Source organism: Acromyrmex echinatior, chromosome 1, assembly GCF_024713525.1.
Source record: "Acromyrmex echinatior isolate Ae372 chromosome 1, ASM2471352v2, whole genome shotgun sequence".
NCBI lineage: Eukaryota > Metazoa > Arthropoda > Insecta > Hymenoptera > Formicidae > Acromyrmex > Acromyrmex echinatior.
Window position 1 is genome coordinate 13,862,667 of NC_141852.1, and position 26,681 is coordinate 13,889,347.

Here is a 26,681-nt window from a genome sequence, read left to right on the forward strand (position 1 = left end):
AAATTGATTCGAATATGTGTTTATCTCTTAAGTGCAAAAATTTTTTTTGAGATTTCAAGAAACACGAATAAATTAATTATATATTCAGGTGTTGCAGAGAGAGAAAGTGAAGTGATGTTGAGTGCAAAACGTGCAACCAATACAAACAGACTTATTAATTATTGGTTCGGCTAATTCTGATTAAATTGATAGGTTAAGATAAAGAATAGGTTCTCTATGGCTGAACTAGTATACATTTTGGAATTTAAAGTGAGATATGTATATATGTTTTATGATATTTGGAAAGCTTTTTCGTTTTCGCTAGAACTTTCTAGTATCTATAATGCTGAAATAAAGAACAAGGTATCGATTGTGTATTTTAAACAAAGAGAACATTAAAAAAATAAGCAAATTAAGTAGGTATTGACCAATGAAACTATAAATATTTTGCTAAATTTGCTCACTTTTGTCATTTTCATCTCATTTCAAGCACACAATCGATCCCAATCGATCCCCAAACATCATATATGAATTGCCATGCGTTGACACATTCGTGACATCCAATAGCAGTGCGATGAGCGTACAGTGCTGCCAGCGCTGCCAACATTGTTATCTAGGGTTAACTGATCTAGAGAATTGTTTGTCGCAAACAGTTTAGAAGGGAAGAGACGAATGAAATCGCGGAGCAAAGGGAAGGTTTTATATTATTCTTTGCGCTCATACTAGAACCAACTGGAACTTTCTTCGTAGTTTTTGTTCCTTTCTTTTTCCTTTTGCTACCTAATTATACATTTCATTTCAAGTATAGAGAGTGTTACATGAAACAGCTGCCAAAAGCAGATTTAGGAAAAGAAAAAGAAAAAGACATCTCCAGAGCTGAAGATCTGTTCTTTTTCGATCTCAACTTTTTGCAACTTTTATCATCTTTCTTTTTTTCTCTTCACTTTGAAAAAAAAAGAATAAAAAATGAACGATCCAAGAAGTTCAGTTAATGCTCGCGTTTCTACTAATGTAGATTAAATTAAATATTGATTTAGTTAATTTTTCAGTCCTACAATTAGAGAAAGATAAAGAATAAGTTGAACTAAGATTAAATTTAATCTACATTGATGAAAACATAGGCATAAAAAGAACAGAGGTGTCGAATCTCGTATGTTTAGCGCGAAAGCTCGTCGACTCCCCCGTTGAATCGGGCATCATCGGCGAAGGGCGCCGGAGTCCGAATGTAGGAGCAAGAGGTAGAGAGGGGGGAAAGGGCGAGGAGGGCGCGTGCGATCAACTTCGGTTCGGTTCGGTGCGACCGTGCGGTGCGTACTCCGCGTACTCGAGCGAGGGCCAGCGCAGCGCGCCGGTGGCAGCGTAAAACGCTCGCGTCGCCGTCGCCGTTGCCGTCGCCGTCGCCGACAAGTTTGGGATTGGACTCTTGATCGTGACTTTTCGGTACGTCGACCTTGTAAAACGCTCGCGATATCAAGAAAGTGCGAAAAGGAAAGTATGTGGCGAGATACATCGCGATATATCGTACGTACGTAAAGTAACTAACAATAAAGTGCGTGCGTGCGTACGTGCGTGCGTGCATGCGCTACGCTGCATCGCGCCGCGGGAGCTCGGTAAATTCGCATTTGGCTGAAAGAAAGAGGGAATCAGCGACTGAATAGATAGTAAAGGGGAGAGCGAGAGCGAGAGAAGAAACGAGTAGGAAGAGAAAGAGACACAACGCTCTTGTGGCGCGTTCGGGACTTCGGGACGAACGCAACATCGCATCGACAGTTTGTAGGCAGAAAGAGCGAGAGAGGAAACGGCCGAGAAGTTTGGAGCGGACGGACGGACGGACGGACGGACGGAGACGAGACGAGACGAGACGTGACGGTGACGGTGACGTTACGTTACGTTGCGTTGCGTTACGTTGAGAACGCGTCGCGGTGACCCGCCACCGTTGCCGCTCGTTCGCGCGTCGTCGTCGTCGTTCGTCGGACTGTCGGAGACGTCGGAGTCGTGACTCGCGCAGCCCGCGGCTTCGACTCTCGAGATTCTCGAGAGGAGCGTTTGCCAGTTCGCAACTCGCCCCGCGTCCCCATGCTCCCTCCTCCCCAACGCGTCGGGGACAACACACACGGATCGGGGTTGTCGCCGCCAGGGTTGTTACCGAGGCCGGAATATTTTGACGTGCTGAACCACCTGCTAGAAAGCATGGAAATATCCAAGAACCTGAAAGAGGAGATCTTGGATGTGCAACAGGAACTGCAGAAAGCGATACTCGAGCATCAGGTGAGAGAAAGAAAACGAGAGCGTGAGAGAGAGAGAGAGAGAGAGAGAGAGAAAAGATCTTTTCGCATTGCTTGAAATTATTTCTAAAATTTTTGCACTCAAAACGAGATGTATGTATATTTGAATATTGAAAAGAAAGAAAACGAAGATTTTGAGTGCAAAAAGTGTAAGAAATAACAAATAGACCTAAAGAGATTGCGATGCTGTGTGCGAGATAGTGATCGAAGAATGGTCGGGTCGTCGGGGGTTGAGAGGAGAGAAAGAAGGAGGCCTCCCCTCCTCCTCCTCCTCCGCGCAACATACGCATATACATCTTTAAAGATCGGCAGGGAGGTTTTTATTTTTCTCCCCGCGCGTAATAAGGGAATTGAGGGATACATGAGAGCCACGAGCGCCCGTCCCCTCTCCTTGACTTGAGTCATGAAGTTCCCTCCGAGTCGATGGATCGATCGATCGATTCGGGACAACTCGAACTCGATAGATCCACCAAGCGTCTTTTGCTACTAACTTGACTGCGCACGCGCGCGCGCGCGCACGTGAAGGGTTTTGAGGATCGGAAGGAAGTTTGCGAAGGGCGAGGAGGAAACCGAGTGCGAACTGCGAAAGTCGAAAGTTCCATTTATGGCCGAGCGTGTTGAGCTTCTCTCCCGCTCGGCGTCCCCGGGCGTCCTCTTTCTGTCTCTTTCCACCTATTTCTTTCTCTCTTTCTCTCTCTCTTTTCCGTATCTTACGCGCCTCATTCGCTCGTGGAGGCGGCCGAGAAATTCGTTGCGGGATCGAATTACTTATGTTTTCACGAATGATATCTAATCAGCGCGATATCTAAAACTATAACGCGAACTCGCCAGAACTCGCGAGAACTTGTTGATTAGTTTTCCAGGTTGAGTCATAATAATAGTAATAATAAAATAAAGTTGAGTAATTTGGAGATTTAAAAAATTGAGGTCACGTAGTGTATTCAATCAAACATAAATATAATATATAAAATTGTATAATATAATAGTGTATAAAACATATACTTGCACTAATAATTTTGTATGTGTTTAAATACATTATGTGATTTCAAAATTTCTGTTAACTTATCTAAATTATCTCGTTTTAAGACTGCAGAACTTTTGCATTACACATAATGCATAGTAAGCAAGAATTAACTAATTAAATTTCTCTTTTCTATGAAAAGAAAAAAAAGGAAGAATTCTGATTGGTTGATTCTACTTATGCACTATGCATTATGAGTTAGGCAAAAGTTTGTGCTGTGGTCTTTACATTATCATAGGACATCATCATGACTTCATAGGTCTGTTTTTATTTGCTCTTTGAAGCTGAACTTCTTGTATAGTTCACCATGTTGGAGAAAAAAGAGAAAGGATGAACTATGTGAGAAGTTGAGCAAAACTCCTACACTATATAAATTTGTAGCAACATTGTTGCAATGTGTGCAATTTTGTTGGAATATTGCAGTGTTGCTACAATATTGGATTACAACAATTTGCTGGATGTTTTTATGATGTCTTTTATGTATCTTTTAGACATGTATGTCACAAAAAATATCTTTATGATGTCTTTATAACGTCTTTTAGGTTCATTTCCACCATAGTAGTTAATTTAATTTTAATTTCAATTCAATTAATTCTTCATCTTTTGCTAATTTTAAGATTAATTAGAAAAAGAAGAATGAAGAGTAAGTTAAACAGAGATTAAAGTTGTTCCGCATTGATAGAAACGGGCATTAGGCCTCGTTCCATCAAAGTAAGATTAACTTTAATCTAGATTTAACTTTACTGGGTGCTTTCTAGCAAGTGACATAGATGACACAGTGAATCACTACATCTTTGTTGTTTGTCAATGTTAAACAAAGAAATCACTGTATTGAACTGTCTTGTTAGAAAGTATCAACTGTTTATCTTTTCCTAAATCTTTTTATCTTTTACTTAGAATTAGAAAAAGATAAAAAGTAAATTGAACCAAGATTAAAATTACAAATTAATTTATCTTACATTGATGGAACTAGGCCTTTAGTCTTGTTCTTTTTAGTTGAACTTCTTACACGGTTTATCTCTTTTCTTTTTTTTTTCTCTAACGTGGGAAAAGCTTTGTAGGTTTAACTCTGCAAAGAAATAGGCCTCTTATGAATAATAAATAAGATCGTGATAATATCCTTATGATATTATTATGACTTTTGTATTCTGTTCTTATGGTATTACTATGACCTGAGTTTCGTACGGAAGACGAGAGTCGACGAGATGGCCCTCCTTGAACGTCTCTGCATACCCCTACCATCTTTATAAATATATCGATACCTTCGTGGATTCCTTTGTACCGCCGCGCCGCGAGCGCGCTCGCCCGGCACGAAGGTGACTCTTGCTCGCTCTCTCGATCACTCATGGCCATAAGCACAAGTCTCGATCAATGTGGCATTATCGGCATAATAGTCCAAGATCCCATCGCGAGTTTGTACACCTATCACGTATGCAGATGAAATGTAAAAAAAATCGAGGTTCGTGTTGAAGGCAACACTAAACCGCAAGAGTGCCTAAAAAAAGTGGTCAGGAATATCATTAATTTACGACTTATGAGAGAAGGAACGAGCGCGCGACCCAGGCAATGAACAAGGACGCAGCACAACTGATGATCACAACACAACTCGCGCGCACACGTTCAGTTATGCTGCGTCCTTGTTCATCGTCCAGAGTCACGCGCTTGTAAGTCGTAAGTCGTAATTTTTTAGGTATCCTTGCATTTAGTGTTGCTCAACACGAACTTTCGATTTTTTTTATATTTCATCTGCATATGCGATAAGTGTACTCGCGATGAGATCTCGTAGTATAAAGCCTTGCCTTTCGGCTTGGCAAGGATTGGCGAGGATTTCCTGATAATAATTTAATGTCGCGCTCATCGAGAGCCGAAATTGGGCGCAGTCTTCGATTTGCGAGAAGACGCTTCATGTCGGACAATCGATAAGTTGTGAATTATCCGGCCACGCTCCTCTCGTTTTTCCGCCGAGAGGGATCTCCCTGTCGGCGCAGCGGTGCGCGACGCAGTCGCACGTTCGACAAACTTTCGCGTCAGTTTTCCTCAGCTTAACCCGGGAATAGTTACCGAGAGTGATTTTACACCTCAACAGCGAGAAAACAAAGATTAGTCAGAGTAATTTTCTATTGATCGAAAATTTGTATACCTGTTGTTTATTTGTCCCTTTATTTTTGTAGAAAATGTTAAGTAAATTTACACACAATGTTCTTAAATACTAAATTGTAAAACTAATAAATTGTAAAACAACCAATATAATATGCAATTTTTATGCAATAAGAAATTTTATGCAGTAATAAGTAATTCTTGATTGCGATAATAATTGCGATATAAAGATCACTTTAGATGATTGTTTAAAAAATTAAATGATTACACTATCTTCTTCGAACTTCTTCATGATCTTCGAACATCCTGTAGACAGAAAAAGTACTGTATTCAAATATTTACTCATTCCAAGTATTTTAAACGTTTATATATCTTCATAAATCTATTATAAGTTCATCGTTCAAGCATCAAAATTTATTCAAACTATTATATATTTTGAATCTTAGCAAATTTAATCAAGATTATTGAATTAAAACAAATCTGATTTGCTTATTATATATCTGTTTCTACCAAATAGATTAACTTTAATCTCGGTTTAATTTATCTTTCATCTTTATCTCATTCTTAAAACTAAAAAAAAATGAATAGTTGAATCCAAGATAAACTGAGATTAAAATTCTACATTCGTAGAAACGGACATAAGCTTCTTCGATAAAATTTTAATATTCTTTGAAAAAAAAAACAAATTCTTATTTTGAGTACATGATAATGTTTTTCTAGAATTTGTAATAAGTACGTTTGAAAACTATTAAGAAAATATTCTTTGTTAACGATAACTGTTACTTAAAAGAAAAAAGGGAAACTAAGTAACTTTTTAGTTTTTCTTGACAGTAGAATGATACTTTTTTTTATGTATGTAGATTCTGTAAAGAGGATAAAAAATGGTTATACATGGGACTCATCGATAGGAGACAATAATTGCTATTTCACCGAACGTGATTTATGTAACCAAAGTTCGCGTATATCGTGGTGGGGACGACAGGTGCAAGTCGATATTTGCGCAGAGAAGCTTCCCGGAGTCGTCGAGTCCATACTTGATTTACTTTTACCTCGAGAACATTGACAAGGTCGTTCTCTCAGTTCTCTGACTTTTGTTCGCATCGTAGTGAGACGAATTTTGCCGAGTTTGTGTGTCTCGCAGAACTGACAAACTACTCGTCGATAATCGAGTCGTGTCGAGATAAAAAGAATTATCTTTCTGCGCGCCAGAAGAAGAAGGATAAAAGTCACACTTATACACTGAGAAAAATGTCAGGTTGAATTAATTGAAATTCTGGTTGGAAATAAATGAATCAGAATTTTCTGGTTCAACCATTTTCAATCATTTTTTTCAATGTAAGAAAAATTCTTTTTATTCTCGATGAAATTACTGTTATAATTTATAACTATTATTAGGTGTTGGAATTAATTCGTAGCGTTTTTTAAATGAAAGAATGTTATTTATTTCACATGAGCATTAAAAAATACATTAATGAAAGTACTTCCCATCACTTTCTACTACTTTTGACCATCTTTCGGGCAGTGAATGAATACCGCGTCGGAAGAACTGTTCATCTTTAGATGAAATCCAGGAATCGAACCATTTTGTACAATCTTCGTAAGATGTGAACTTCTGCTCGCACAAGCTATGAGCTAATGATCGAAACAAGTGGTAGTCGCTAGGTGCAATATCAGGAGAATACGGCGGGTGCGGTAGCACTTCCCATTTAAGTGTTTCCAGGTATGTTTTTACCGGTTTTGCAACGTGTGGGCGAGCATTGTCGTGCAGCAAGATGACTTTATCGTGTCTTTCGAAGTATTCCGACCGTTTTTGCTTCAATGCACGGCTCAAGTGCATCAGTTGCCGTCGGTAGAGATCTCCAGTAACGGTTTCATGCGGTTTTAGCAGTTCGTAGTATATGACACCCTTCTGATCCCACCAAATACAGAGCAGGAGCTTTGAGCCATGGATATTGGCCACTGATGTTGATGGTTCGCCGGGCTTAACCCATGACTTTCTGCGCTTTGGATTGTCATAATGGATCCACTTTTCGTCACCGGTAACAATCCGATGCAAAAAACCTTTTCTTTTCTGCCGTTGAAGCAGCAGTTCGCACGTGAGAAAACGTCTCTCAATATCCCTTGGTTTCAATTCATATGGGACCCAATGTCCTTCCTTCTGGATCATGCCCAAACTTTTAAGACGTTTTCCTATTGTTGAGAAGTCAACTTCCAATGACGTAGATAATTCTTTAAGTGTTTGACATGAGTTTTCATTGAGCAGTGCCTGCAAATCGTTATCTTCAAATTTTTTCGGCTGACCAGGTCGCTCCTTGTCATCCAAGTCGAAATCACCAGCTTTAAAACGTGCAAACCACTTCCTACACGTTTGCTCAGCCAGAGCATGTTCACTATACACATCCACTAAAATACGATGAGCTTCAGCTGCACTTTTGTTCATATTAAAGTAATGAAGCAAAACTCCCCGCAAAAACACTTTATCTGGCACAAATTTTGACATATTCAATGAATTATACAGTATTGTTATTTATGATTTCAAGAAAGGTTATGTACGGCAAATGACGTCCTATGATAGATGTTTACAATGTATACAGAACTATAGGTAACAACGAAATAGTGTACTGCTTGTGCCATCTCTTGTAAAACGCTACGAATTAATTCCAACACCTAATAAAATTGAAACAAGATCATTTATATGAATTTACCACCATTTTCCGTGAAAGAATAATAATTACTAGCTCTTTATTTAATATCGTTATAATTGGGAATAATATGTATATAAAGCTTTAGACAATGAGTTGTGTCATATATTTCAAGATTACGTTTATACATAAAATTTTTACCTATTGTTTACCTTAAGTTTATACGAATCTTTTTCATGCAGACAATAGAAGCATTGTAAAATATATAAATTATTATAAATTGGTAACACAATAATATAGAAAGAAGTAATTAAATTTTATGATTGTTAATATATCTAACTTTAGTGACTTTTATTGATAAATAAAAAAAAATATATAAGCGAGATTAAAGTTTAATGCAGTCTAGTGCAATGATAAAGAACATAAACTTTGATAATTCATAGATTGTTTACATAGATAATACGTAAAATATTGTTTACATAGTTTACATTGTACACACGTAAATGTAAATTATTATATTATATCTTATTTTCATATTATATAACTATAATCATATAAATTAAGAATAATACAGTCTGAGATACAATTGAAAACACATGCAGGCAATAAGAATGAGGAATAACAGATTTCGATCTATCAGAAATTGTATGTCCTGTTATATATTATTTAATTATTAGTCTTCAATAATTTTTTACTTAAATACTATTAACTTTACAGAAAAACAACAAGAGACAAAAATTTTCTTCTCATAGAGCTCTAAGAATTTTTTTCAGGATTTTTTAATCAACTTTTTAGTACTGCATTTTCTTATATTGGTAACTATTTTTATCATCATGAGAAAATAAAGCATTAAAAAATTCAGAAAAAATTCTCAGAATTTTATGAGAAGAAAATAAGCAATTTTTGTCTCTTGCTGTTTTTCTATAAAGTTGAATATTTAAATAAAAAATTATTAAAAACCAATATTCAGCGATTTTTAATAATTAATATCTTGTTAACTATTGCAAAAATTGCAAAATGATAAAGGATTTTTCGACCGAGTTTAGTCCTCTCTATTTACAAAAAGCGCTTGACAAAAAGTTGCGAGACACTTTGTATATATTTTATATAATAACTAATATGTGTATTAGTACTTAGAGTATTTAAATCGCTTCCCAAAATGGTGCGACGAAGAAGTTAAATGCGAATCGCGACGAGTTAACAAGATGTTAAATATGAGATAATTTGCATCTTTATTAATTAATAGGGGTATTAATAAAGTAGAAAAGAGAGGGAGAGAATGTAATGGCGTAATGGCGCACTGTGTTCCAGTTGGCCATATACATTGGCATACTTCTGCTAAATTATTTATCTCCCTCTCGATTCTGCATTATGTCTTACATAATAGTACACAGAACATACAACATATGATGTTTTTCTTAGCTATGACTGATGCAATTTTTTTGTTAAATTACAGATGTGCGTAGAAAATTTGAAGGATGACCCAAATGTAAGTATTATATCGTTACATTATTCTATATAATATCATTACACGGTATCTATATGATACATTGTTATTAAATTACATTAATTATATGATAATATTTTACATTATCTTTTTAGAGTATGAAACTTTTTCGCTCTGTATTTTAATACATTAATACTAGAAGTACTGAATCCCAGAGTTAACAAACTATTGTCACTTTAATATTAAAATGATGTCTTTAATATCAAAATAACATCAATTTGTTACCTGGATTTTTATTTTTTAGGTTAATATATAATATTTTTTGTATAAAAAAATAGAATTCTGAAATTCTTTGACTTTTCAATAATTATATCTTTTACTGATAAAGTATTTAATTTTTCATCACTTTTTTTATTTTTATAGTAATTCATTTATTTAATCTTTTTAATAAATAAAAAACGTTGATACTTCTAATGTTAAAGTTAAACATCTAATTTTATGGAACATAAACATGTAACGTCGTGTTAAATAATATTAACTTAAAAAAAATTTCTTTAATTATTTTGATTCGGACAAATGTATTTCTTATGCATTTATTGGATGTCGAAACTGATGCCGCAAGTCACATTTTATTAGCGCATCAGGTTTCCAAAATTGAGATTTAATATAGAAAACATTTTTTGCCGTATTTCTTTATAAAAGATGTCAACAATGTCTTGAAATTCCGATTAGAAATCATGAATGTATTGTTTATGCCCTATAAAATGTATGTTTTATTTCAATATCTTATTTTTTAGATTGATTGTTTTGAAAAATTTAAATATAGAGATAAAAAATATTTTCAAGCTTTTCGATTTTTAATATGGTTATCTTCTGAAAAACTATATATACATTAATTTAAATCACAAATATCGAGCATCGCTTTTTACAGCTTATTACAAATTGTAATTATCTTTTCGTATACGTGTTTGCTATAATACATCCAAATGTCAAAATTATATATAAAATTCTCCAATATACATATTCACAATTAAATATTTGAATATGTATATTGGAGAATTTTATATATAACTTTGTCATCTGGATGTAATTGAGGAACACGTATACACGCAGAAGATAATTACAATTTGTCTAACTAAAAAGCGATACTCGATATTTATGATTTAAATTAATATATGTATTATATGTTTTTCATCGAGGATGATCATATAATAAAGGCCGAAATGTTTGATAATATTTTGTATTGTTGACATTGTTTTATTAGAATGACATCCGGTTTGGCTCGAATAGTCTTTTATCATAAGCTTATTTGAATTTTAAAGTTATATACTTATATAATATCTAGTTTGTGAATATCAATACAGTGTAATTTATCGTTTATTATTTCATTGAATTGTATTGCACATATATGCACGAGTTGTCTCATTTTAATTGCTTACTTGAATATTTTGAAAAAAATTGCTTTTTAAAAAAAATGTTATATACAAAAGTTGTACGGTATCTGTGTATATCGAAAGCCATAAACTAGACATTGTACCAATATAACTTCATCATAAGCAGAAAATTTGTTATGTTAGAAAAACCTTTTATAAAAACCTATATTTAAATCCTTCATGGTTAAAAAATAAGATAATGAAATTTAAAAAATGCATTTAATAGAGAATAAACAATTCATGACTTCTAATTAAAATTTCAGGACAATGAAAAAAATATCAAATATAAATATTGAAAAAGCCATTAAATTTCAATTGAAAATCTGATGTATTGGAATTCTTTAGTTTGCGACATTATTTTCAGCATTCAAAAATCTGTAAGACACTAGTCCGGTCTAAAGTAATTTTTTACTGTAACTAATGTAATTTTAGCATTCCAGATTTGTGATTTAATTTATTTCTAATTGTGATGGGATTTGAGATTCAAAGAACAATCGATACAATGAAACTTTGCGAAAGTTTGTGTGCTATACTTCTGGAATCTCATAAGTTACGCCGCGCCACAACTTTGGCCAGACATTTCATCTCGCGACAATTAGTGCGGGATGTTGTTTATGCATATTATGGGGAGCTTTTCTGTTATACATGTTTAAAACTCAATTATTAATTTGATTTAATTTTAGCGATTGCTTAAAAAACAAAATCCTTGACATGTAACTTCATTATATCGAATGATTTCTTATTGGCGATTTTAAGTCAATTTTTTATGATTGAATCTATTTAATCTATTTGTTTTTGTTTTGCATTATCAACAATAACACTCAATAAGCACACAATCAATATATACACAATTATTCCGCGCAATATTCCATTAAGACTTCGATACACGCAAATCGTCCAAATTCCGATGATTGCATGATTTCAAAATGAATGTGTTTGGATTCGATATATGATCACAATGCGTCTTGTTACAGAATTCAGACATACTCGGGCAGATAAAAAAGATTCAGATACACATCAAGTCTCTGGGAAAATGTCAGGTAAGCGCGGACAATTGATTTTCTTTCATGTTGCATGCACGTAGTGATTCATGATGCATCTATACTATGACTTTTTTCAAGTTCCTATTATGAGACCCTGCAATTTCGTAATCAATCTCTCGGTCGGTCGATTGTGCGATTTTAAACGTGAAAATGCGTCCAAAGTTAAATGAGTTTGTAAAAATGATTGTGCCTTAAAAACTAATAATTCTTTTTCTTTGTATACATATTTTTGTATACAAAATGACACAAGTTAAAAATTTACATTAGGGTGGCACAGTTCGAATTTTTAAAACTCATGATACAGTTTTAACTCTTTGCGGATCGGCAATCCCATTTGAGTCACTTTCCTTTATTTTATATTCGTTCAATTTGTATGAAACTTGGTCTATGATAATTTGATAATGCTTTATTCGAATGAAGTCAAAAATAAGAAATTTAAAATATTGGATTTAATGGGGAACAGAATTTGAAAAAAATAATTTGATTAACATAACACTCGGTTTTAGGAAGTTTAATTAGGAGGTTTAATTGCGAAATGCAAGATTAACTTTCTTGTTTTACTTTATTTGTGCTACATAAACAATTAATATTAATTTTCAAACTAGCTCAAATAATTTCTCTAATTATGAATTCTGTGATCCTCTTTCATGGAGATTACTATCCTTTGATATTCGATATTTTTGGGTTACATTTGAACATACAGAGGTATCAAGAACCTAAAATCGGGTTTCACGATAATCAGATTATTTTTTTACTTGAATTTTAGGATTTGAATTTTTCTCAAACCAGAATCGAATTCAATAACCTCGAAAATTTTTAGAAAGCACAATCTTTTACAAGTTACTTTATTAAAGCTCCAGTCCTCAAAAAGTCTAAGAATACACTGTTTCTTACTTCAAAAGTAACTAAAAAAATTAAGTTTTTTAAAAAAGAAGAAAAACTTTTTAACTTAAGAGAAAATTATTAATTAATATCAGTAAAAGAATATACTTTTTTAGAAACATGATCAAATCTTTAAAAAAATTTCCTTTTTGAGCTGTGTTGATTTCAATATGCTGTAAAAACAGATTCGGAATAATTCATCAAAAGTGATATAATTCAAAGTATCATAACTGTTAATATTTACCTTAATCAGTTAAAATGAATAAATTTAAAATAAAACAATTTTTTCTTCAAACTTTTCGATCACTAAAACTAACTCTAAATGTTTGTAGAAGACCATTTTATATTTACAAAAACAACACAATTCAAAATGTATCGCTCTTATAAAAAATATTATGATGTCTTCAAAAACTTTAAGAACGTTATAAGTTATTTAACTGACGGACTGTAAAGTTAAGTTAGTATATTCTCTATGATTGATAAAGTAATCTTTACTTAACTTTTAACTTATTTATAACTAATAATAACTAGGAAATCACATTTTTTTAAAATTGTGTCTTTTGAAGTAAAAAACAACTTAAATACATATTGATTAATTGAAAATATAACATGGATGTAAAAATTATGAATATTTACTATTTCAATTAAAACATTATTTTAATTCAGAATTTAAAAAATGCTTCATTGAAAAATTGTTATTAGGTGTTGGAATTAATTCGTAGCGTTTTTTAATGAAAGAATGTTATTTATTTCACATGAGCATTAAAAAATACATTAATGAAAGTACTTCCCATCACTTGTAAAACGCTACGAATTAATTCCAACACCTAATATTTTTCAGATGTTATTTCTATTGATATGTTAATTATAAAAACCTTAGCAAAATTATATAGTTTTGTATAAGTTGTTAGTATCGATCAAGACTATTATTGATCCGCGTATGGGTGCAAAAACTTTGGCATGCCTTGCTTAACTTTTACAAAGTACGAGTTTTATCATGCCGCAGTATCACTTGCATGGTACTGACTGTAAAATGGTTAAATATATCGATCATGTATTACATGAGCTTTGTTACGGCGAGTTACGAAAGTCCTAATGAAAAAGGAGGGCATGAAAAAAAATTTGTTAATTTTATTATTTCAAGATTAAGTGAGCGAGATGGTGATAGAAAAGAACATAGCTATGTGTACAGAATGATAAATTTCTTGTACACATAGCTATGTTCTTTTCTAATTCAACGTTCTCTTGCCTTCGACGGTATTGATAACAAGTGAGATAAATAATCGGGATGTAATGGACAAGATATAGACACGGAGGATGATATGCAGAGGCTGCGAGAGTAGGAAAGCGTGATGCGAACGCGGGGCAAGGGGTTGAGCGGACGAGAGAGGGAGACAATCCAGAAAGAAGAAGCAAGAGCGACTATGTGAGCGCAGAAGAGATGCCCGGGAGCAGAGAGACGGAGCGGTTCAAAATCAATAAAATGTCCTGTGAAAACGTTTTCGGCTCTTTATAAAATCTCCACGTCCTTTTTCATCCGTTTATGTCCTCTTGCTCAACTCCCCACCTCGCTCTCGCAGCTTCGAGAACATTTTTCTCGTTTATATATTCTCCAAGCCATTTTTTCCAACAGTTATCCGTTTCTCATTTACTTTAAAAGTGCTGGAAACTTTCTTGAGCTTTACGAAAGTTAACTTTTGAATATATAGATATATATAGAATAAATACGTCCTTACTTTACAATCTTAATCACGCAACTGTGTTAACATTCTATTTTGTCCCGCTTTTTATAACATTTACACTTACTTGTTATATGTTTGTATTTTTATATAAAGGCATAACATTTGTTTGAATGTTTGCACATGTGTTACGCTTTGCTAAACGCTGAAGTTAATATACCTGGTTCATCACTTGTGTAAACTGTTTCAAGCCCAATGTCCACGATGCTAGAAATCGGTCCAAAACCTCGGATGAAGAAAGAATTGACTAATCGCATTAGTTATGTGATTAAATTATTCAAATGTGATTTGTTAATTCTGTGTTCGAGATCTCGGACCGATTTTTAGCATCGTAGACATCGGGCTAAGGATCTCTTTTAGAAATCACCGACATTAAGTAACACTATGATGCGCTATATATATCTCTCTGCTTGTTATAATAGAAGCAGTTCGTGCAGCGGCTGCGCAAAGAGGTGGACGCGTTCAAGGCAAACAACGCGAACGGATCGAAAGTTTCTATACCGTTTCTCCTCGGACTGAACAACAACAATCACATTACGAACAATAATGAAACAAAGCATGAAGCAACCGCTAATGGTTTCGGAACAAAGCCTTCGAAGGAGAACTATGAAAAAGTTGTTAGAAATGGTGATGTTCATCATTCGCACCCACGAGATAACGATTATGCGAAGTAAGCTTATGTATCTTAAAGAAACAGTAAATTGATTAAGAAGTCCCATTACATCCTTCATTATTTTGCGAGGAGTGTCTAGGATCTCTCATCTTATAAATTTCCGAAATGCATGAATGCTATTTATATACATTATTGTATTTAGCGCAAATTGTTTTACAGATTGTTTCACAAAAAAGTTATATTTATCTTTATCTAAAGAATGTAATATTATCAATTTTTATTAATTGGAACTCTGATGAAATTTCGTCACCATTTTCCATATAACTTTTCAAAATTTTTATATAACTTTCAGAATTTTTTAACTTTAAAAAATATTTCTCAAGTTTTTTTTATAGAGATTGGAACACTGTTTAGAAGTTCTAAATAAAGTTTTCTTTTCTATAATTTTTCTATATGAAATTTTAAAACTTTTAAGATATCTAGTTCTATAATTTCTGATAAAATCTTATAAAATCTGAAAAAAATTTTTTTTTTCCAGAAATTATAGAAATTTTAGAATATTTCAGAATTCTCACGCATGTGAAATATTTTAAGATGTAAATTTTCTCAAAATTTCTTAAGTGTTTCAATTTAAGTAAAAATTCTGAGAAAATTTTTACCAAAGAAATTATCATAGAAAACAATAAAAATCGAGATATAGTGGAATGTGAAAAACAGGCCATGCGAATAATATAGAATTAATTATGATAAATTGAAATTCGTTTAGGATCGTATAACAAAATTATTTTATATGAAAATTCATCGTTGAAATATATGTAACAAAGATTTTGGAATTTTTTAAATTGAAAGTTTCTTTACAGATTACGTCCCAGCTCGGTGGAAACTGTTTCCGGTGAGGACGACGTCATTGAGGTGCCATTGGACGAAAATTTTGATATCACACAAGAAAATGTGCAAAAGGAGAAGATGCAAACGAAGGAGATACAAATGAAGGAGGTGCAAATGAAGGAAATACAACAGGAGAAGGTGCAAATAAAGGAGGAGCAAATAATAGAGGTGCAAATGAAGGAAGTGCAAAAGGAGGAAATGCAAAAAGAGGAAGTGCGAAAGGAAGAAATGCAAAAGGAGGTAAAAAAGGAGGAGGTAGAAATGAAGGAGGAGCAAATGAAGGAAGGGCAAAAGGAACACATTGAATTCACACATTCGACCGAAAAGTGCTACTACCTAAATTGCCTCGGGCTTATTACCAAATCCAAATTCATCGAGCTGCAAAATAGGAGAGTGGAAAGAAAACGTCGTAGCACGGCGAATCCGCATTTTGTATATTCTATGCTCGAGCAACCATCCGTAAGTAATATATGTTAATGCTTTTATTTATTTATACATTTTTTGTATGTATAATATGGATTTCCGAAATGGAATCATTCAATCTTATATATTTCAACTTTCTAATTAATGTCTTATGAAATTGAGGCACACATGGGACAAGACTCGAGATCAAATCCAGAACATTGACAATTAATTAATCGCTCTTAAAGCGGTTTCAGACGACATTATGATGGAAGTAATATTACTTTCATCATGGATGAAACATAACCAATGTACATTAATAATGAGCAATATGGCATTGACTGTTATGTGGTATTAAAATCAATGTTGACATTTGTTACGAAGATCATATTAAAGAAAAAAGATATTGGTCTTTTACGTTGACCAACTTCGATAAGTTCGATATAATAATGTATTTTTTGCAATATAATATTATACAAATAACGTAAAAAAAAATATTTTTTATAAAAGTATTATTTTTTATTTAAAAAAAATATGTGAAATCTATGATTTTAGAAACGAAGGAGGTATTCCTATTTATCTGGAAATCCACCTCACACCCGGCAAACGACTGCACGTATGAACGGTCCATCGTCACCACTTAACAAATCTCAGCCAATCAAACCTACCTCGCCATCGGAACAAACGAAGCCGTTGGTCCCAGTCCAAAAATCTACTACCAGGCCAAATATCCTCAGAAACGCGGAGAGCAAAGTCTTCGTGAATAAAAGCAAAGTAGAAGACAATCAAACGCGATTGTCCGTATCTAGTGCCAAATCTGTTCAGTCGGTAGGTAGCAAGGCTGTTCATATACCTGGATTACCGTCTAGCTTGACCATCGAAAGGATAGGGAGTGACTCTATTGTGTGCATCTGTTGTGAAAATCCAGGTGAGTAAAAATATGACAAATGTTTAAAAATATGATAAAATATGATAAATATTAGAAATATATTGTTGATTCCCTTACAATTTTATTAAAAACTTCTGCAAATACATACATGCATATATATTTAATGCACGATTCTCTTAATTTTTAGGTTCATTAACATCGTGCAAGAATTGCTCAAGTAACTATCACGTTTCGTGTCATACTCGACCAGCGCCTCCATCTAGGATCTGTCCAAAATGTGTTTCAGCAATAAAGGAGGAAGAAAACATCGAAAAAGATGAAGAAGAGGAGGAACAACTGGAAGGCGAGAACAAATTTCATTACAAAAAGGACGAAAAATTCGGTAAATCGTCCTCGATTTCTTGAAAGAAGAAATTCTCCTCTTTTAATAGCACTAAGCGTGTGATTGACAAAAAAGTTCTTATTCCTACAACTTTAGTTGTGAAAAGTTCGCGATAGGCTTATCTCATTTTGCGGCAGTAAGTCGGCCGGGAATTATTGATTTTCTGATTATAAAGGAAAACTGGCAATTTTTTTTGCTGCCTTTTCAATTAGTAAATTATAGAATAACGGCGAGAAGATATTGGTCAAGACGAAATCATGAAGGACCGATAAATCGGCGCAAAGCACATTATTTTAAATAAATACAGGAATTTGTATAACATGAGTCCATAACTTCTAGATTTTACATACAACGAGGTATCGCAGCGTTGCCGCAGACTTAACTGAGCGTAAGCACGCACGCACTGAATAAACGAGAGAGGCAACCTGCCGGAAGAAGTGTCCGCGTGTGAGACCGGCTTCTTGATTACGGCCGAAGAATTTGCAATTAAGAAGAACTTTTTGGTCGATCGTCCACGATAGGGCAAAAAAAAAAACAACCTGTATATTGAACGCAAAATATCTTGCAGAGGAAAAAGAGAGAGAAAGATATGACCTGCTCGAGCGAAACTCGGATCTGAGATTGCAGGTTTACGAGTTGGAAAAACGCTCACAACTACTCGGCCAGTCACTCCAGGTTCGTCCTGTGGCCTGTATAGAGACAAATTATAAAAGTCACTTTTATTTGGAATGCTCTTGAGTTGATCGAATATTGTAAATTATGATTTTCCTTTTGTTTTTTCATTCAAAAGAACCTGCAAGATCTCTGCGTTTTTTTCGTTATATTTTTTTCCATTCATAGAAGGGCAAGTCGATTCTGTTGTCCAAGATATATCTGTAAATATGAAAATAATAATGATATATGTATGTATATGTGTGCATGTGCATGCGCGTGCGTGCGTGCATGCGTGTATATATATGTACACATACATATACACAATTAATATTTTACCATTTCACAATATATTCTTGGATGCACTAACTTGATTAAGAATCGATATTTTGGATATTTTATTTTATTGGTCATTCTTTTCATAAATATTAAGCAACTTCATTTCTTTAATCATACATTTCTTTGCGCTTTAATGATCTACATGTGATGATTTGCTCACTGCATTGGTAAAAATATAAAGCGCCAGATTGTGTTCAAATATAATTTCCACTTTGTTTTAATATTATTGATAATAGATAGGAATATTATATGTAATACATTTAGATTTGTTTACCGATTATGCAGAAATATTTTCAAAGTCATTTAAAGATTACATGTATTGTATATAAAATATTAAATTTCGAAAATTTTATTAAAATGCTTTTAGGGTACTAGAAGAATTTCTCGAGACTCTCTAGAAATTCTCTGCCTGTAGCCAATAAATACATATTTGAAAAATTGATCGTACGACAAATGAAATAGTATCCTAAGAGCGATATGTCATATGCATGTGATATTTTTGTATTATTTTTTATTTAATGATAATATAGCTGTTTTCTAGATGTTCATACATTTGCCAAAAAATTCATAAAAAAGAGCCAATTATATACACATGAATTAATCTTTTTGCGATTGTGACATGCTATTGATATTAACATAAAGAAAAATATTACCTTTTTTGTGGAAAATTTAGAAGTGCATTTAAACTTTATTGCATATCGTATGAATTAATCTTTACAAATCGATAATTATTAAATGTGGTTTTCGTTACGTAGTTTTTTTTAAATCTATGTCATGTTTTTTTCGAACTAGATCGCATGTAAATTAGAAAAACATTATTAGCTATTTCTATGTTAGAACTATATAATACATCTTCTTAGTAATTTATTAGCTCGCACACATGCGACATAGACGGAAAAACGCACATAGACTTAAGAAATGCATGAAACATTTCTATTATTTAGCTCTTTTTTTTACAGCGAAAATTTTTGGCAAGTCAATTATAGTTTTCGTATAGTGAATATACGATAAAAATTATCGCGCTTACTATAATGGTAAGCCATTCTAAGACATGTTCTGATTCCCACTTGAGTGCCCTCGAATGTCGTGTCATCTTTGTTTAACATCCGATATACAACAAGAATGACATGGCATCTAGTGGAGGGAAATGGAAATCCGAACATACCTCTAGATGGAAACATATGCAAATACCCATCTTCAATTTTTATATTATTTGTTTTTGTAGGCAGCTTAGAAAACTTTTTTTTATTTAATGGTTTGAAACAATTTTCTCTAAGTTAAATTTAGAATTCCAAGTAAATAATATCGAAAATGTGAAATATATGTATAATGCTCATTTCTAGCGATGTAGATTAATTTTTATCTTGATTTTTAACTTACTCTTTATTCTTTTCTAATTCTTAGAACTAGAAAATGATAAAAAAGTAACCAAGGTTGAAGTTAATCTCCATTGATAAAAACGAACATAAAGATCAACTTTTGGTTTAGTTAATCGATAATTAACTTACAGAAGTGTTAATAACAGTTTAATGAATCAGAATTTCTCCTCTCTCTTCTTTTTCTAAAACAAACTCTTCTGGGCATCATCCATGGAACAAGTCAGAATGGATTTCGATCAGAATTATTTCGTTTTCTCTAGAAAACATAATAGAAATCTAGGGAATAATTCTGATCCATTTTAAATTATTATTATAATACCTGTATTCAGTTTTCACGTCGCAAATTGTAATGATTGAGTTAATCACAAGATTTGGAAATAACTAGTTATTTGTAACTAAATTACAGCTAGTAGCAGTTACTTTTTTTTAGTAACTGTAACTTAATTTAGTTTCTTTTTTCCATCTGTAACTGTAATTTAACTCAGTTACAGTTCTTTCAATAACTAGTAATTAATTTAGTAACACTTACTTTTACAGTTACTTTACATTTTAAACTTATTTGTCAATGTAATGTAATTAGTTAAAATCTGAATACTGATTAAGGCTACGGTCCACTTGATGCTACAAATGCTTCGAAATATTTTTTGATTGGTCAGTAAATTGTAAGCGTAAATTATTATTATTTTTTTAATAACCTTAATGATATGGATGTTACTCATATTATTCTGTCATGATAACAGAAAAATAACTGAAAAGTAACTGAAAACTTTTAACTGTAATTGTAACAAATTAATTTTGAGTCTCGGTAACTTGGAACTGTAACTAGTGACTTTTGAAAGAAAAAAACTGTAACTATAACTAGTTATTTTTACAAAGTAACTTTCCCAACTCTGGTTAATCATCGATTAGTGTTAATCGGAGTTGATGAAAGAGGTTCTAAATATTTCACAGACATACGAGCTATATTTTATACTTACTTTGCATTTAGATTTTTTAAAGATATCTTATTTTTCAAAATATTTCACACTGTTTTAATTGTTTTTAAAATTTAAAATTTTGCAAAACTAAAAAAATATTTAATGATTAACAATATTATTGATTTTATGAAATTACATTTACTTCTTATGCAAATGAAGACTATTAGACAAATGAAGAGTGTTAGACAACTTTCTTTTTGTCACAATTCATCATTTCATCATTTATAATATATATTAACGATAAAATCGAAGAGGATATTTGCATACATTTTCTTGTTAGTATCAAAAGTTCATGTTACATCTGAAGTTTTTTCTCAGTAAAACATTAAAAATATTTATGTTTTCTTTGCAATAGTTACAACAGCGAATGCATCAGGATTTATTGGGCAAGCAAGAGAAGACTCAGAAATCTATAAAGCGTCTGGTGGACTTTATAAAGTTGATGCAACTCAGAACAAACACGTCCTCCCCACTGTCTTCGGCGTCAACCAGCTGCCTGCATCAACCTTCCTCATCCCAATCACCACCAACAATATCTCCGCCACAAACGTCAACCAATCAGAAGACAGCAAATTCTTTGATACTGAATACCGAGTACAAGACACCGCACATCGTAACCATCACGTCATCAGTCATCACTCACGACCAAGCATCGCCTACGTCCAAGAAGACCAGGTGTCCCACTCCTATCAATTGCCCAGTACCATCCAGCCAGAAAAGCATCAATCATACCTCATCGTCAAGAAAATCGCCGAGTCGACTGGAAGGTCCAATCAGTCTCCTGGCGGTGAAACCGAAGACCAAAATCACTCCGCAGTTTTCAACTACCAATTGCCGACCAGTTGCAGCACTACCATTCAGAGCGCTGTGCTCCAACCCGTCGTCACCCATTCCCTGTTCTACGATCGTGACAACAATAAGAAACAAACCAATCGTGCAGTCCCACTCCATGTCACCATATCAAAATTGTCAAATTCTCTTCACTCCATCTCAAACGACCATCAGCTGGACCGAGCAACCTTCAATGGTAGGAAGCCCTGGGCCAAACTTACACGCGGCAAACTCTGTGTTAATCAGTCAGCCAGATCAGCCACAGAAATCTTATTGTCTTCTTACGGCGACCCCGAGAATAGTGTCACCGAGCAGCAACGACCAAGATCAGCTGGATCTGCGGAGAAAGCTACAGCAACGGCGAATCTCTGTCGTGAGAAGTACCGATCAAGAAATTTCATCCACTCACTGTTCCCAGGCCATAATAAGTCCCATACCATCACCAGTCGTGCACGTGAGTCACGAAGCCCAAACGACCGAGACTGTCCGCTCCTGCGACAGCAGCTCTGCCGTGAAGAACATGAACTGGGACTACACGAGCAACCAGATAGCAAGCCAGCAGCAGTCCAGCTCCAGCGGCGCGCTCTCACACGATTCTTCGAGCACGTGAAATTGGAAGAAGCGCATATATCAGCGCCATTTAGAACAAAGCTAGCACACAAGGATGAGATCAGTGATAATGACGACGACGAAATTGCCCGAGAGGACAGTCCGTGCGACGAACAGTACGATAACGATGATGCCGTTGCTGAAGCTTCACTATTGACGTCATGCGATGTTTTGGACGAGGACCGTTTGATCATTCCCGTTCCTTGGCTAGACGCTGACTCAAAAAACGCCTGTGATGACATCGCGAATAAGGTATCCGTTCGTCGTCTTTCGGACGCAGCCTTGTCGCAATCCAACGATTATACCGACTACGAACTCGTTCGTATTAACTCGCGATCGTCAGTAACTCTACGACATTCGGTGGAACGCGAAGACGATCGACCAACAATAGCGGCGGCGGCAGCGGCACTGCGCATTGCACAAAGTAATCTTTCGGAGCTTTGTAATGAGGTCTCAGTTCCTGACGATAAGGCTGACACCGAGAGACAAGACTTACCCAGTGGTAGGCAGTTGAGAAGCAGAAGTAATAGCAGCAGTAGCAGCAGCAGCAGCAGTAACAACAGCAGCAGCAGCAACAGCAATAGTAGCAGCAGTGGTCATAGTGACACCCCAGAGCAAGCGATGAACGTGAATGATCTCTCAAACGATTTTAACATTCTGGCTAAGATGGGCTTCGTTTCTCCGGGGGGAAAGGATGAGGAGCAAGTCGGCGATGAGTCGGCGACGGAGAGTGAGACTGATGCCGCCACTGATTAGACATAGTTAGAATTAATTATATTGACATTAGGGCTGGTTCTATGATGAATTTTGAGCACGATTCAATAGCGAGAACCATGCAAAATTTTTTTTTGCACTATATATATAGAGATAACTAAAATAACGCCCACTAATCATTCAGTGCTATTCCTAAAAAAAACTAAGTTAATCCTCTATCATTTTGCAATTTTTGCAACAGTTAACGAGATATTAATTTCCAAATATTGCCGGATAAAATCGATGTATAAGACAATTTTAAGATATCTTTTCATGTTCTTTGTGAAATACTTTAAAGATTTTTCTTAAAGAACTTTTAAAGACATCTTAAAGTTATCTTATATGTCAATTTTATACATTTTGTTTATTGGATAATTAAAAAAAATATTGCGAAAATTGCAAAATGGTAGAAGTCTTTTCTCAGTTTTTTATTAGGAATATAATTAGTGGGCGTTATTTCAGTTACACCCTGTATATGAAATAAATTAATTCCTCCATCTATCGTCACTCATTTCAATAATATAAATTGGCACACATATATTCTGAGAACTTTTTGTTCTACACCTTCAGCAAAAATTAATTTTTTCGATAATTGAGATCATGATTTATTAATTCTTCGATTAAAAACATATATAAAATATACACATATATATTATTAATTTACGCTATTGAATGTTGGCAGTACGAGAAAGAATAAAGATAAATTAATACTGCAAGAAGAAAACACGAGCCTTAACATTGTCAATCGTGCTCATCGTTACTCCTAATTGCGCTTGGAAACTCGCGATCTCTCGACGGCGCGTTCGCAGTTTTTTTTTTTGCAGAAGAAAGCGGCGCGCAGGTCAATCATAGCAATTATATCAGTATACGATCGCGTTTTACCCTAGAGATATTTTAATGATAGTTCAGCGATATCCTGGAAATTTTTATGCGAAGCGTTAGCGATCGCACTTCCCTATATATCGCGGCCTACGACGCGTAGGGTGAAGATGTCATTGCTACAATTGTATTAATCAGTTTTTCTTTTCGATAGTTTTGGAACGTGCTTGATGATTTCATACGATCGAAATATTAAAATAAATGATAGTCTTATTCCGATTTTGTAACAATATAACGATATTGACTATTGTTAAGAGTTACAGAATCGGAGTAGAGACGTAGTTTTTTTCATAAAGCTGATTTTTTTCTCATATTGAATGTTAAAACGCAAAGAGGAAAACGTGTTATTGTGAAGTATTCCTTTCGTAACAGAATTTATTTACAAAATATGCATCCATAGAAAGATGTGTCCGAAATTGTGGAGTAACTAGAAAAGGAAATCTAAGTTCAACTAGTTTCATTTACATATGTTTGTAATACTGGATGACGTTAAGACGATTTTTCTCGGTTTGACAGTTTTCTTGTTGATCTTTGCAAGCAAGATGAATAGTAGAAAATAATACAATTCTTTAATGATATGAATAGAAATCAATTGATTTATAGAATACATGACGAGATCTAGGCCGGGTCAAGTGAATTTTCCAAGTCGATTCTCGGAAACAGTTCATTTCTGCATTCCCTCGCTTTTGAGAGAATCCCTCATCCGTTTGCGTACCACGATCTCTGAAGAAATCTTGTATATCCCCGGCTAGATAAAGCACATATCCGCGAGACGTCGCGCGATTACATCTCGAGAGAGAAGGGCACGGAAGGAAGCCTAACTATTACGTAAATCAAGTCACATTACCATACTGCCTTAATAGTAATATAAAGTGGTACTTTATAAAAAACGGCTATCGTTGATTATGCATCCCGGTGAAAAAATACGGATCGCATATGCGTCGCAATTGACGGCCGGCGATCGGAGAATGAGAGCAATCTCATTGTAGTAATACGATTAATCAAATTCTCGTTACCATAATCGAAAGCGTTTAGATATTAAGAGCCATCGTCTATAAGTTCCATAAAACGGCGAGCGATAAAACCGATCGTCATATTTCTCACGAAAGTTGTATCCTTGCCGAAGGTAGTTTGTGAAGAGAAAAAAGAATTGTGTATAAGTGTATATGTGTATAAGTGTGTATGTGTATGTATGTATGATGAGTGTATTCGTAAACAATTAAATGATGTTTCGTCGATGCGAACTTCGACGGTATTTGACATTATGTTGATTTTAATTTGTTTATAATTGTTTTCCGTCTGGATAAAGAGCAGAGCTGTGATCTCTTGCACCCAGACAGCATAAGTTATGAAGACGTTTTTTATAGATATTTCATATCTTTTAAATACGAATATATGAAAACATTTAAGGCCAGTATTCATCGTCGGTTCTTATATTTAAGATCATCTTAAGTATAATTTTAAAATGTTGTAGGCCAATCATAGAATTGCATTAGCACCTTAAGACTTAAGATCTTAAAATAAGAATACCGGCCTAAAAGATATCATAAAGATGTTTTTTAGACATGCGTGCTGTCTGGGCAGCATTTTGTATGCAAGGAGGACCGAGATGAATTATTCGAAAAATATAATTACTTTTGCAAGAATTATCGACGATGCTAGTATTATTTTTTTTTTTTCGAGATTGAGTTACGCGAATCGATTTATTCATTTATTTATTTTGTGTTAACGTTAGTATTCGTCGGGCGTTAACTCGCCGGCTTGCCCGTCATTTTTTTAATACACTTAATGTATAAGAGAAATTTGAAGAAAGGAGAAGAGAAAAAGAAATGTTATATGCAGCGTAGGCAACGAGATATTAAGATCGAGAGATTCGTATTTTTTATGAAATAAAAGACAACTTAAATAACATGATGTGGATATGTTTCAGTTTGCCGTGATCCTCGACCTACCCCGAACTGGTTCCACCAAACGCGAAGAACTTTTCCGTTAGTAAACACAACGTAATAGTAACATTACGTAAATTTTCTATTGAATAATAAATGCTTTCCATCTGGCTGCATTCAGCAGAGAAAACTGGATCAGTTAGTACTTACTGATTTGTTAATATGATTGGTTCCTACACTTAGATCTAGAAAAGAATTAAAGGCAAGAACCAATCATATTAAAGAATTATTAAGCATTAACTGATTTTCTCTGAACGTATCAATGACACAAGTCGATGCAAACATCGTTCTATCTTTTTTTGCATTTCATGAATAATAAACAAAACGATGTTTGTGTCAACTTGTGTCACTAAATAAAAATCACCCAATGCTCAATGTAACAAGGGTTGTCGTTCACACGTAAAATATAATTTACATCTACGTGTATACAATGTAAGCTCTATAAACTATGTTTTACGTGTCATCTATGTAAAAACAATCTATGAATCATCGAAGTATCTATGTTCTTTATCGTTGCATCAGATTGAAGTTTTTATTTCGATTTATATATTTTTATTTATCAGTAAAATCAGATG

General features: G+C 34.0%; 1 protein-coding gene across 4 annotated transcripts; it reads left to right on the plus strand.

Moving 5' to 3' along the window:
- The first annotated feature begins 443 nt into the window (after positions 1 to 443).
- Positions 444 to 26,071, plus strand: LOC105146921 (uncharacterized). 4 transcript variants are annotated; one of them, XM_011057568.2, is made up of 9 exons: positions 444 to 2,247; positions 9,481 to 9,513; positions 11,879 to 11,944; positions 14,991 to 15,238; positions 16,042 to 16,528; positions 17,027 to 17,399; positions 17,548 to 17,742; positions 18,311 to 18,417; positions 21,444 to 22,581. In XM_011057568.2, the coding sequence occupies exons 1-9, from the start codon at positions 2,056 to 2,058 to the stop codon at positions 22,527 to 22,529; spliced, it is 2,787 nt and encodes a 928-aa protein (XP_011055870.1). In that variant the 5' UTR covers positions 444 to 2,055; the 3' UTR covers positions 22,530 to 22,581. The 4 variants fall into 4 exon arrangements, with proteins under 4 accessions (XP_011055870.1, XP_011055869.1, XP_087259554.1 ...); XM_011057567.2 differs by lacking the exon at positions 18,311 to 18,417 and having other exon boundaries at positions 21,444 to 26,071; XM_087403428.1 differs by lacking the exon at positions 18,311 to 18,417 and having other exon boundaries at positions 444 to 1,419; positions 21,444 to 26,071.
- The last annotated feature ends 610 nt before the right edge of the window (positions 26,072 to 26,681 follow it).

Bases quoted from the DNA above. Each gene is read 5' to 3' on its own strand.
- LOC105146921 (XM_011057567.2), top strand. From the start codon at position 2,056: ATGCTCCCTCCTCCCCAACGCGTCGGGGACAACACACACGGATCGGGG. The intron at 2,248-9,480 runs GTGAGAGAAAGA...GTTAAATTACAG, and splicing joins AAGCGATACTCGAGCATCAG to ATGTGCGTAGAAAATTTGAA. The intron at 11,945-14,990 runs GTAAGCGCGGAC...TTGTTATAATAG, and splicing joins AGTCTCTGGGAAAATGTCAG to AAGCAGTTCGTGCAGCGGCT.